Source organism: Asterias amurensis, chromosome 18 (assembly GCF_032118995.1).
Source record: "Asterias amurensis chromosome 18, ASM3211899v1".
In the NCBI taxonomy this organism is placed as follows: Eukaryota; Metazoa; Echinodermata; class Asteroidea; order Forcipulatida; family Asteriidae; genus Asterias; species Asterias amurensis.
In genome coordinates this window covers 4,583,359-4,596,663 of record NC_092665.1, presented here as the reverse complement: position 1 = coordinate 4,596,663, position 13,305 = coordinate 4,583,359, and the positions used below count along the sequence as shown (strand labels likewise).

Below are 13,305 nucleotides of genomic sequence, written 5' to 3'. Positions count from 1 at the left end.
GTGAGTACACCATGGTACAACGTTGGTGGATGCGCTTGACTGACGTACATAAGATAATTCCCTTGTCGTGGTTCATTACTCCATGGTCAGAGTGGATTAGGGCGTCTTAAGGGAAGTCTTAAGATCCACCTTAAGAAAGCTTGTGTTTCTTTGTCATTCAAGAAATGGCCCAATACCACGGAATAAATTAATTTAAGTATAGCATAATGCCCGAGGTGCGCGCCATTCGTACCCACGAATGGCGCGTTCACTGAGGGCATTATGCGACTTAACCCACACCTGGGACGTCATGCTATTGTTAAAATCGCTCCATTATTTTGCACGAATGGTGCGATTTTGTTTAATTTTTAAGTAGATTGTTTGTATGTATTAAGGTAGCTTGTTCACTCCAGTGAACTTCCCCCAGTGGTGCGTAAACATTGTACCTGGACCATAGTCCTTTCTCTATGCATGGACGAAGACTGACATTTAGGTTCCTTCGACAGTGGTTTGTTCCTGACTCAAAGTAAACATTTTCAAGTGACAGAATGTAACAACGATACGGATGATGTTGTAGCCGACTTGCTTGGTCTAGTTGTACCCATCGCGTCATTCGTGCACAATAATGGAGCGATTTAACAATAGCATGACGTCACAGGTGTGGGTTAAAAACCTGATAAAGAATAGCTATAATCCCCACGTAGCTTGCCTACTATAGAGAACAACCAAAACACAAGCTACTCCGGTACGTGTCTGAGCCGAACGCACCGACAATTCAACTTTTTAGTTTCCTGGCAGTAGGAGAATGTGACTAGCTTATGGAAACAAGTAATTATGAAGCATGCTTCTATAGACCTGATGGGTCCACAAACACGTTTGATGTGTCCGTGTCTTTAAAAATGGTGAGTCAAAACCTGACAGCTAATCATTTGAGTTATTTATTTAACATCTCTTAAAGGCAGTGGACACTATTGGTAATTACTCAAAATATTTATCATCGTTAAACCTCTCTTGATTACGAGTAATGGGGAGAGGTTGATAGTATAAAACATTGTGAGAAACAGCTCCCTCTGAAGTGACATAGTTTTTGAGAAAGAAGTAACTTTCCACTAATTTGATTTCGAGACCTCAAGTTTAGAACTTGAGGTCTCAAAATCAAGCATCAGAAAGCACACAACTTCGTGCGACAAGGGTGTTTTGTTCTTTCATGATTATCTCACAAATTCGACGACCGATTGAGCTCAAATTTTCACAGGTTTGTTATTCTATGCATATGTTAAGATACACCAACTATGAAGGCTAGTCTTTGACAATTACCAATAGTGTCCATTGTCTTTAAATTTGAGTTATGTTTTCCAGCATAGATTTGTGTTGAATATACAGTATACATCGGTTGCTTTCTACCTCCATGGTTGCACTAAAATGCAACAACTTCTCACTTGGTGTATCTCTACTTATGAACAAAATAACAAAACAAGCCTATGAAAATTTGCACTCAATCGGTCGTCGAAGTTGCGAGATATTAATAATGGAAGAAAAAACACCCTTGTCACACGAAGTTGTTCAGAAGCTTGATATCAAATTCAAAGAGCCGTTTCTCAAACAAACAAAATTACCATCAACAGCTCTCCATTGCTCGCTACCAAGTGAGTTTTTATGCTAACAATTATTTTGAGTAATTACCAAAATGTCCAGTGCCTTTAAGTGAACACAATGTATTAACGGAGAGCCACGTTCTGCATACATTACATTGTTGTTTCTACAACCTTGTAAATTCAGAGCATTCATAATAACAGAAAAACGGAACCAACCAAAAGCCTCGCTAATCTACCTTAACAGACAATTCAAGCAGTAAAGGTCTGAAGTCAACATACAAAAGGAGATGTCGTGACTAATTGGTTAACCTACAGATAAGAAGGTACAAGAAAAACCACAAACATTTAGCTTTACATTGTTTAACAAAAAGCTGACAAAATAAGAAATATAGGAAAGCAAACGCCCTTGAAAAACAATAATTAAATTATCCACTGACAAAAGATAGGGTCGATCGTGGTGTTTTTAGCAATTTTACAAGATTATCGACGTTTGGCAAAAGGCACATTCTTATCCAAAACATTTCGATGGAATTAAAAAAACATGCCGTCTAGAGTTTGAGAACCCTGGATAGGGGCGGATCAAGGAAGTTAAGAAAGGGGCGGGAAGTTTGAGCGCTTATTTCCAATTCAAAGATTTGTCTTTAGTCTAGCTGTTGTTTGGAGATAAATGGGCATGATTTTGACAATAACATGGGGATCTTTAAGTTGTAAGCCTTCTGTGATCACTGGGGCAATGCATAGTAATTTCAGAAGCATTTCAAAAAGTTATTAGATGCTTGACCTTCAGACCTCAGCTGAAGTCTCGAATTCAATTCAAATAATTTTAGTGAGAAGTTACTTCTTTCTCAAAAACTACGTTACTTCAGAGGGAACCGTTTCTCCAGAGTTTTATCTATCAACGTCTCTCTATAATGGCTCGTTACAGAGTACGTGTTTATGCTAACAACTATTTAGAGTAATTACCAATAGTGTCCTGTGCCTTTAAATACTAGATTTAAACGATTTTTAATAAAATACTTGTTTTGGGTACCACAATATTACTGCATTTTGTATTTTGAGTATTTGTCTCCACGGGTCGTAGGTTTAACTTATATTATAGTCATTGTTAATCATATGTTGAAATATACAGCTAGCGTACATGTAAACTTGTGTTGCGTGGTAAAACTCGAGGTTGTGTTGATATTAATCTACGAATGGCAAAACATCATTGCGCTTTCAGTTAACACACAATTCAATATTCTTAAAGGCAGTGAACACTATTGGTAGTCACTCCGAACAATTTTTGAAGCATAAAAACTTACCTGGTAACAAGCGATGGAGAGCTGTTGATATAGTAGAACACAATGTAAGAAACGGCTCCCTACCCTCTAAAGTTTTCCAGGAAAGAATTTGATTTCGAGACCATAGAATTAGATTTTGAGGTCCCGAAATCAAGCATCTGAAAGCACACAACTTCGTGCGACAAGTGTTTTTTTTCTTCCATTATAAATCTCGCAACTTCGACGACAAATATAGAGTGTCAATTTTTACAGGTTTGTTATTTTATGCATAATTTTGGGATACACCAAGCGAGAAGAGCCTTTAATCGGGGCTGACGTGAGTGCATTCAAGCAGCGGTGGAAGGCTATTGTTCACCTGTTATTGCCTTTGTGCAATAAAGCAGCTCATAAAGTAAACAAAAACATAACCCATGATCTGCTGAATGAGACTCCTTCAATCACGAAGAGCATTTTGTTATTAAGAAACGAGGGTTGTGTTTGTGTCTCCACTACGGCTCATTTAACTTTATCAAAAAAAAAAAAAAAAAAAAACTTGAAGCATTTTCAAAGAGCTTGAAGCATTTTCAAAGGGACGTATTGGAAAAGTGATCATAAAAAAATACGTGTATGTGTATAGTATTAACAAAACTTGTTGACGTACGTGGTTTAGTATTAGTACTGTGTCTGTAGTACGAGTTATGATTGAAATAAAGGTATACATGTAGTTACCATATCAGTGGCTGTGTGCGTCAATTTAGATTGCTTTTACCTTTTTCTATTTTCAGAAAAAAAGGAGTTTCTAAAGTGGGGTTTCAATTAAAAGTGGCATTCTCTTATTACATTCTACTATTTTGTTTGACTTATTTTACTCTATCCATCGAGTAAATGTTTAAACCAACACTCGAATGCTGTGTGCCTTTTAAGGCTCTTTTCGAAACCACGGCTTCAGCTTTGGGTTCGGCTTCAAGTTCCGTTCTCTCAGCTGAAGCCCTGAGCACGTACGCAAAGCACGCGCAAATTGTCCAAACAACCGCGGGTCAAGCTAGCCTGGGCCAAATCTGGAGCCGAAGCCGTGGTTTCGAAAAGAGTAAAATGCCATGCAACAGAGAGCATGCGCAACTGGACACTTAGTTTCGTCCAATCACAATACGCAGGCGCTAGTGTTCAAGTCACGTGAACAGAAAGACTGACAGTCAGATTGCTACTGATAACGGAATGTTTATAGCTAGAGTCTTAGGTTGGACATGCAATAGTAGGAAGGAAGACTCCATCGTCTTTAAGTCATCTGACAAGGCAGCCAAACTGAGCAAGTAGTAGACAGGTAGGCCTTTATTTAACTGTTTTCAGGTTTCGCGCTCATTTGCGGTACACAGGTGGTCATTAGAACATGCAATAGCATAGGAAGGAATACTTCGTTTGCAATCCATCGTCTTCGGCAGGGCAGCCAAACTGAACAAGTTGACAGGATTTGTTTCGTGCGAAAGTGAAATTTTCTCAGATCAAACATTCTATTGTTTACTTAACGTGCAAAGCAACCGGCGGTGTGTGCATCATCATAAAGATAAGTTAAATAAAGCAAATCTTTTTAAAGGAACACGTTGCCTTGGATCGGTCGAGTTGGTCTTGAAAAGCGGTCTGTAACCGTTTGTTATAAAATGCATATGGTTAGAAAGATGTTGTAAAAGTATAATATAATGATCCACACAAACATGCCTCAAAATTGCGTAGTTTTCTTTTTACCCCGTCGACTAACACGGTCGGCCATTTATGGGAGTCAGATTTTTGACTGCCATAATTGGCCGACCGTGATAGTTCGCGACGTAAAGGGAAAACCGTGCAAATTTGAGTGATACTTGTGTGGGTCGTTAAATTCCACTTTTAAAACATCTTTCTAACCGTATGCATTTCAAGACAAACGGTTTCAAACACTTTTTATAGACCAACTCGTCCGACCCAAGGCATCGTGTTCCTTTAAAGATACTGATAATTGTCAAAGACCAGTCTTCTAACTTGTTGTATCTTAGCATCAAAATAACAAACCTGTGAAAATTTGAGCTCAATTGATCGTCGAAATTGCGAGAGAATAATAGAAGAAAAAACACCCTTATTGCACAAGTTGTGTGCTTTCAAATGCTTGATTTTAAGACCTCAAATATTGTAAGTGAGAAATTACTTCTTTCTCGAAGACTATTTTGATTCAGAGGGAGCTGTTTCTCACAATGTTTTATACTATCAACAACTCTCCATTGCGCATTCCAAGTAAGTTTTTATGCTAATAAGTATGTTGAGTAATTAACAATAGTGTCCACTGCCTTTAATAATCCACTCGACATTCAAATTTCGCATAAATCTCTAGTTGTGTCTGCTCCTCCTGCTGAACTGAATGCCGTTTTCATGGCTGAAAAAAACAGAGTGAGGTTAGAACTTATAATATTTGTACAGTCACTATTCATTCATCAAGCGGACAACGCACTCGTGGAAGACAATAGTTTCAATGTTTGATTGGTAAAGCACCTTGAAAATGCGGTATGAGAAAACGATAACTTTATAGCTCGTGTTTGGAGAAAACAAAGTATACATACAAATAAAACTGGATAATAATAATAACAACATTTATAAAGCGTCATAATTATATCCAAAGGAAATTCTCAAATGCGCTGTACATTAAAAAGGCAAACAAACACTTGAAACATTTTTAAAAGCAAAACAAAGCTAAAACGGAAGAAATTTATCAAACAAGGCAACAACTTTTAACAGTACAGAAGGTACAATCATGTACACATCACAGCAAGAAATGCATTGATTAATCTATACACAAATAGTAAAACGTCTAGTTATATTCATGCAGAGTTATTATTATTCAGAATTATATGATTGGATGGTCAATAGTCAAGTCTAGCAATCGCCTATAGATCACGATTTACTTCCCCTTCACAGTTAACTTGTAAAATATAGACACTAATGATGATGAAATAATTTATCTCATGCCCACAAAAGGCTCATTTTGTAACAAAAAAACATGTCTTTCATCACGATGATATTGCCGCAAACTAATGCACATTGCTCCAGATAAATGCTTTGGAAAGCTATTGATGTATTAATTTAACCTTTAAAAAAAACCTAATAATCATAAAAAGAAAATTACAGGAAGCCGTTAACGAGAGGCTCTTATTGTTCCCTTGGGACTCGTTACTTCTGAACGCTTATAATTTCAATTCAATTCACTTTATTATCCACAATGGGAAATTCATTTCGGCCTTTTATACAACAAATTTTCGAAATTTACATTAAAATATTATCTACCATAAAACAGACAAAAAACACTACAAGCCACACAAGTCTATAAATAAATAAATATTACATGACAAGCTGAATTATAAAAGATTGTATAAATGAGCAGCCTTTGCTATTTTGAAGTCAGCGTACGGGAATATTGGCGAATACGCTGGCATACGTCGAACAAGTTCTGGGTAAGTTTTGTATAGTAACGAGCACGCTGAAACACGCTGATATACGTCGTGGTCAGGCGGGGTCGTCGAGAAATTTTGTGCATGCACAAACATTGATGATAGATTGGGCATTTTTGAATCCTCGGTCATGAAAAAAGAAAGTAAGAACAATGTTGACGCCTATAGATGTTATGAAAAAGAATTCTCCACTGCAAACGTTTACATCCGAGTGGCTGGTTTATTTCGTTATCTAAGGTTTTCAAGGACACACTATATAGACGATGTGACCTATGTTTACATTCAAACCGCCCTCTGATGACATAAACACTATATTATGGTGGCCCCGAAGGGACATCGCATAACGCAAACGTGTGCGCACACGTATGCAATGTCGTGAAACAAATCGCGAATATATGCGCACACGTATACAATATCGTGAAACAATTCGCGAATATGTGCGCACACGTATGCAATGTCGTGAAACAATTCGCGAATATGTGCGCACACGTATGCAATGTCGTGAAACAAATCGCGAATATGTGCGCACACGTATGCAATCTCGTGAACCAAATCGTGAATATGTGCGCACACGTATGCAATTTCGTGAACCAAATCGTGAATATGTGCGCACACGAGTGCGATTTGTTTTGCAATGTCGTGAATTTTATTGCATACCATGTTGCATACCATTAGGATGATGTCATAGTTGTGGATAATTTGTTACCGATCTAGGGAGTACTGTGGCGCTACAGCAGGCTCCCTCTGTAAAGCATGTGTATACCCAGGAACTTGGCACCAGGCCAAGGACGACCACACGCCTCGCTTGCCTCACAACAAAGACTACTGCTGCAATGACTACGCTTATCTCACTGTTGGAAAGAAACCCCCCAGATCATTAGACATTTTATTCAAAGGTATGCAACATGGTATGCAATAAAATTCACGACATCGCAAATAATATTCGCAGACGTGTGCGCACATATTCGCGAATTGTTTCACGACATTGCATACGTGTGCGCACATATTCGCAAATTGTTTCACGACATTGCATACGTGTGCGCACATATTTGCGAATTGTTTCACGACATTGCATACGTGTGCGCACATATTCGCGAATTGTTTCACGACATTGCATTCGTGTGCGCACATATTTGCGAATTGTTTCACGACATTGCATACGTATGCGCACACGTTTGCGATATGCGATGTCCCTTCAGGGCCACCATACTATATACATCATGTTTCGCCGGGCACTGAGTTGCGTAGTCATAGTAAGATTGCGTACACTCTCTAGCTGGCTGCCAAACACAAAGGTTTTGCCCGGCGGTATGCGCGCGAATCATGTTACGGTTTTCGTGTGACGTCAGAGGTCACATCGTCTATAGTCCGGGCAGAAACATTGGCGTACTGGGAGGGGGATGGGGTATCCGTGCTCGCACCGTTAAATGCACTTGACACCTTTGGTAATTGTCAAAGACAATTCTTCTCACTTGGTGTATCTCAACATATGCATTAAATAACAAACTGTGAAAAATTGAGCTCAATTGGTCGTCGAAGTTGCGAGATAATAATTAAAGAAAAAATACCCCTGTCACACAAGTTGTGTGCTTTCAGTTGCTTGAATTCGAGACCTCTGCCGAGGTCTCGAAACCAATTCAAATAGTTTAATCGGAAAAGAACTTTTTTTTTCAAACACTATGTTATTTCTGAGAGAACATTTTCTCACAATCTTGTATATAATCACTGGCTCTCAATTGCTCATTACCATGTAAGTTTGTATGCTAATAATTGTTTTGAGTAATTACCAAGTTTCCAGTGCTTTAAAGCCATTGGATGGACCCTTTCGTTAAACAGTGTTGTCCAAGTCCCACACTTTGTGTACCACAACTTCTATATCAAATAACAAACTTGTGAAAATTTAGGCTCAATCGGTCATCGGAGTCGAGAGAAAACAACGGAAAAACCCACCCTTGTTTCCGCGCGTTTTGCCGTGTCATGACATGTGTTTCAAATAAATCCGTAATTCTCGTTAACGAGAATTTATATTGTTTGCTGTTTTCTCAAAAAGTAAAGCATTTCATGGACTAATATTTCAAGAGAAGTCTTTCACCATTGCCTTCTGTAAACCCTGTAAGTTATTTGTAAGTCTGTGAACTTTTTTTTTTTTTTTCTGAACCGAAAGGGTCCAATGGCTTTAAATGTTTCTTTTGATATCAATTTAAAATTATATTACACATCACAGTTAATCACCATTCGTTTTCGTTTGCGTTCTCTTCTGTCCTTATACAGGGTTTGATCCGGTCATCATTATGGCGCTTGCAGAACCAGGAACTGATGAAGTCATAACGCAGTTTGATGTATATTATTATAGTGTCACGTTAACATCAAATACTGAAACCATAACCAACACTGAGATAGCTATAGTTCCAGATGGATCGTCTTTTGATGAAGACGTATGGGGCATCTGGTGGCCAGTTCACCGGTACTTTTTTGGCGCGCTTTTTCTGTTGCTAAGCATTTACGCTTTGTATGCCACCATTTTGCGTGTGATGAATAACAGGCGTCGAGATGGCATTAGATCAAGGAAGGCTGTCCAACCTGTGTTTACATGCATCAATTTACTGGTGTTTGTCCTCGGATCAAGTAACGCTATCATGTTGTTTCTGGATCCCTATCTAAAATATCAACGAATTCCAGTTCTGGCCGCTGTCATACTTTTTAACATGCCTTACCCGTGTATGACGTCAGCCTTTTCTCTGGTCTTGTGGGTTCTGTTATCTATTTCAAAGATGCGCATAAGCAAATCAGCTAAATTGCGCAGTGCTTGTTTCTTGTCGGCTGTTATAGCTTCTCATTTCATTCTGGTACTTTTGGCTTGCTTTGTCTTTGTGTTCTATAAAAGTGTTCTGATCCTTGGAGTTTTGTGTCACGGTTTCTTTGTAGGGTGGGGTGTTTTGTTAAGCGTGACCTACATTTACAGCGCTAGGAAAATATTGAGTGTTGCCAAAAAGAATAGAAAAGAACTGCAAGATATATCAATGCGCGACGGTTCAATCACGACAAATGGTGGCTCCAAAGTGTCGCACACATTCCCAAAACGATTGTCTGCTATATTTGCAAGAAGTATGAAAAGACCAAATAGCGCATCTAACAAAACGAGCATTTATTCGATTAGTCGAAACCAGTCAAGTCCAAAAATGCCCCCAAATAACCCAACCGTCACCGTAGGTCCTGATTGTAGAACTTGCCTACCCGTCATTGATGACATCAGTAGTGATTCTAAAGTCAACCAGGAGCAGATTCAAATCAACGACACTATGACGTCACAAAGTATGATGACAGCTTCAGAAGAATTGAGCAACTCCGAGACAAAGACACGTGACACGGAAGAGCAGAGTGTTGCCAATCAAACTAAAATGGAAAGAACGGATGAACATTACCTGTCAACCACCGGCTCTTCTATCCTCACTGCCGCTTCTACAAACCCTCTGGATAAAAACAAAGATGGCGCTGGTAACAACATTACTGCGCTGAAAAAGAATCATTCTGTACCATCTGATGCCAAACAGAATAGGAGCAAACGGAAGCTTGCTGGCAAGATGTCAAGTCCTAATAGACCACAAGTCACCCAAAAGGTAAACAAATTTAACTTTCAAAATGTTACCGCAAACCAAAATATATTGATACCTCAGCATGCAAAGCCTCAAATCCTATAAATGTAACTATGTTATGATAATCTCTGAATGAGGTGGGGTGTTTCTGAAAAGTTACCATTGATTTTAACTCGACGACGTTTCGATCAGTATGCTCGAGCTGACCGTCTTCTGGACGAACATTGTGTGTATATTTAACACGAACCAACAAGATTTCAGACAGAAATATTTATTAAGACAACCATCTTGTCGCACGTCAGGCAAACTTAATTTAATAGGTGTAAACACGTTTTAAAGAAATGTCTTGTTTTCTCCTTCATTCAATTGCCGATCGGCCTCAGTGTATCTCCCAGAAGCAAACAATAGACCCAGTCTACTGGTGCTTTACTGGTGTGTTTACGGTTTATTTTAAACAATTTAAAACAATTGGAGTCCAGCGCCCGAATTACATTTTAAATTTTACAACATTTCAAAAAGCATTAAAAATACACAAAAATAGCATAATCAAAACACAAGAAAACGCACAAAAGGTGAAAAGTTGTGACTTTGCACCCAAATTTGACTTTGAAAGTTAAAATGGAAAATGCTACTTTCTACTACAGCCTTGATAAATACAAAACAAATTTAAAAGGGAGAGAGATCAATAATGTAATGAATTTTAATTAACTATTCAGAAGAAATGTATGGAAGGGGTTGCATTTGAAGGCAGTGGACACTATGATATTGCTCAAAATAATTATTATCATAAAAACTATCTTGATTACCAGTAATGGGGAGAGGTTAATAGTATAAAACATTGTGAGAAACGGCTCCGTCTGAAGTGACGTAGTTTTCGAGAAAGAAGTAATTTTCCACGAATTCGATTTCGAGACCTCGGAATTAGATTGAGGTCTCGAAATCAAACATCTGAAACTACACAACTTCGTGTGACTGTGGGTTTTTTTCTTTCTTTTATTATTATATCGCAACTTCGACGTCCAATTGAGCTGAAATTTTCACTGGCATTTCATGCATGTGTTGAGATCCACCAAGTTAGAAGACTGGTTTTTGACAATTTCCAATAGTGTCCAGTGTCTTTGAAACGTTTTTTTTTTTTTTTGCACTTGTATGATCCATACTGATTGTGTTTCTTAATTTCATGGATAAGGTATACCCAGAGGCAGGAAACCAGGCTGAGAATCTTTCAGTGCAACTTTACTTTACAAACTCGTTACAAATATATGTGTTCTATGAAAATGGAGTGTGTCAAACTGCAAGGTGGCCAAAACTTTGGAATCAGATTGATATTCATTGGAATGAATGCCATAGAATGATTTGCTATGGACCTTTGTCATGGTGCAGCCATCTTGAAATTTTCCCATTGATGTGAATGTTACCAAACGTTGGTGTTTCTGACCAGAAGAGTGTGGGTTCGAATCTCCAGCCTTGACATTTGTGTCCTTAAGCGAGACCTTTACCATTGCTTCGTCCTTCGGATGGGACGTAAATCTGTTGGTCCCGTGTGTGGTGCCACGCATGTAAAAGAACCCAGTGCACTTATCGAAAAGAGAAGGGGTTCGCCCCGGTGTTCCTGGCTGTGGCTGCTGTATGCGCCGTGCACCTCGAAACCCTGATCAGGTGCTACAGTTGTGTCTCAGACTTTATCACTGCAATAACCCATCTTTCTGAAAGTTTGTATATACTCAGCGCCTTGAGTATGTTTTGTAGATACGTGTGCTACATAAGACGTCGATGTTATTATTAATATTGTGTTGTTATTTTCAACAGGTGTTTCGCATAGCATCTCTCACGGCAGCGTTAGGGTTAACGTCTTCATGTCTAGGGTTGTATGGCATTCTTGGACTTATGGTGGCTGGTCCCGACGAACAGCCCCCACCGTGGGGATGGTACTTCTACCAGTCGTGTGCAAGGTACATGTGTTTTCAATAGTAGGTTTTTATATTTATTAAATGCAGTGGACACTGTTGGTAATTGTCAAAGACTACCCTTCACAGACGTGTCTCAACATTTGCATAACATAACAAACCTGTGGAAATTTGAGCTTATACGGTCATCGAACTTTCGAGATATTAATAAAAGAAAAAACACACTTGTCACACGAAGTTGTGTGCTTTCAGATGCTTGATTTCTCAAATATTAAACTTGAGGTCTCGAAATCAAATTCGCGGAAAATTTCCTCTTTCTCGAAAACTACGTCACTTCAGAGGGTGCGGTTTCTCACAATGTTTTATACTATCAACCTCTCCCCATGACTCATGACAAAGTAAGGTTTTATGCTATTAATTATTTGAGTAATTACCAATAGTGCATCCACTGCCTTTAAAGACACTGAACACGTTTGGTAATTTTCAACGACCATTTTCTCACTTGGTGTTTCTAACAAGCCTGTGCAAATTTGGACTCAGTTAGTCATTGAAGTTGCAAGAAAATGATGAAATAAAGAAATAAAACATTCTTGGTGAACAAAAATAATAGTCTGCTCTAAAAAAACTACGTTACTTCAGAGGGAGCTGTTTCTCACAATGTTTTATGCCATCAACAGCTCTCCGTTGCTCGTTACCAAGTAAGGTTTTATGCTAGTACACGTATATATTTTGAAAAATTACCCCAAAATGTGTACAGAGCCTTTCAGCATTCCCAAAATGGCAGACAAAATTGTGTGACGTCAGTGTAACTTTTCAACCGAGTCACTAGTTTCATGAAAGTGAATACGTACAAGTTGGCAACAATTTTATACACTTTATACTCATTTTCTTCACAGAATGATGGAGTTTGGAATGGGATGTACCATGGCTTACTTCACAACGCAACCTTTTCCCCGTCGACGCCAACGTTAGGGTATTAATAATGCAAGGACGGCTCTTCAAAAATTCAGAAACAGGTTGCACGGTTGGCTTGTGCTCGCCTCTCACCAAGGTGACCTTGGTTCGATTCCCGGTCGGGGCCATTAATATGTGAGTTGAGGTGTGCGTTGGTTCTCTGCTGTGCCACGAGGGTTTTCCAGACTATCCGGTTTTCCTCCCTCAGGAAAAAATCAAACACTTTCGATCTTGATGTAGCTGGCAGCTGAATGCGCCCTTGCATGCCTGCTTCTTGGACACGTTGTAGCCGCGTCCTTCGCGTCCTTCGCGTCCTTCGCTGCGAGTAAGGACGATTAGCCCCCCCCCCCCCCCCCCAGAAAACTCCAAGTAAACCAGTGTAAATATATAATGTTAAAGCACTGGAAACTATTGGTAATTCCTCAAAATAATTGTTAGTAAGCATTAAAACTCAATTGGTAACGAGAAATGGCGAACTGTTGATAGTATAAAACATTGTGAGAAACTTGTTTTATACTATCAACCTCTCCTCATTACTCGTAATAAAGTAA

The 13,305-nt window shown here is 38.9% G+C and overlaps 1 protein-coding gene across 2 annotated transcripts; it reads left to right on the top strand.

Moving 5' to 3' along the window:
- The first annotated feature begins 269 nt into the window (after nucleotides 1-269).
- On the top strand, nucleotides 270-13,050 carry LOC139950624 (uncharacterized). 2 transcript variants are annotated; one of them, XM_071949397.1, is made up of 4 exons: nucleotides 270-881; nucleotides 8,572-9,917; nucleotides 11,703-11,845; nucleotides 12,697-13,050. In XM_071949397.1, exons 2-4 carry the CDS (start codon nucleotides 8,592-8,594, stop codon nucleotides 12,770-12,772), a joined length of 1,545 nt encoding a protein of 514 aa, XP_071805498.1. In that variant the 5' UTR covers nucleotides 270-881; nucleotides 8,572-8,591; the 3' UTR covers nucleotides 12,773-13,050. The 2 variants fall into 2 exon arrangements, with proteins under 2 accessions (XP_071805498.1, XP_071805499.1); XM_071949398.1 differs by lacking the exon at nucleotides 270-881 and adding an exon at nucleotides 4,077-4,154.
- Nucleotides 13,051-13,305: the final 255 nt, after the last annotated feature.

Coding starts and splice junctions, on each gene's coding strand:
- LOC139950624 (XM_071949397.1), top strand. CDS start 8,592: ATGGCGCTTGCAGAACCAGGAACTGATGAAGTCATAACGCAGTTTGAT. Junction 9,918..11,702: donor GACCACAAGTCACCCAAAAG/GTAAACAAATTT, acceptor TATTTTCAACAG/GTGTTTCGCATAGCATCTCT. Junction 11,846..12,696: donor TTCTACCAGTCGTGTGCAAG/GTACATGTGTTT, acceptor TTTTCTTCACAG/AATGATGGAGTTTGGAATGG.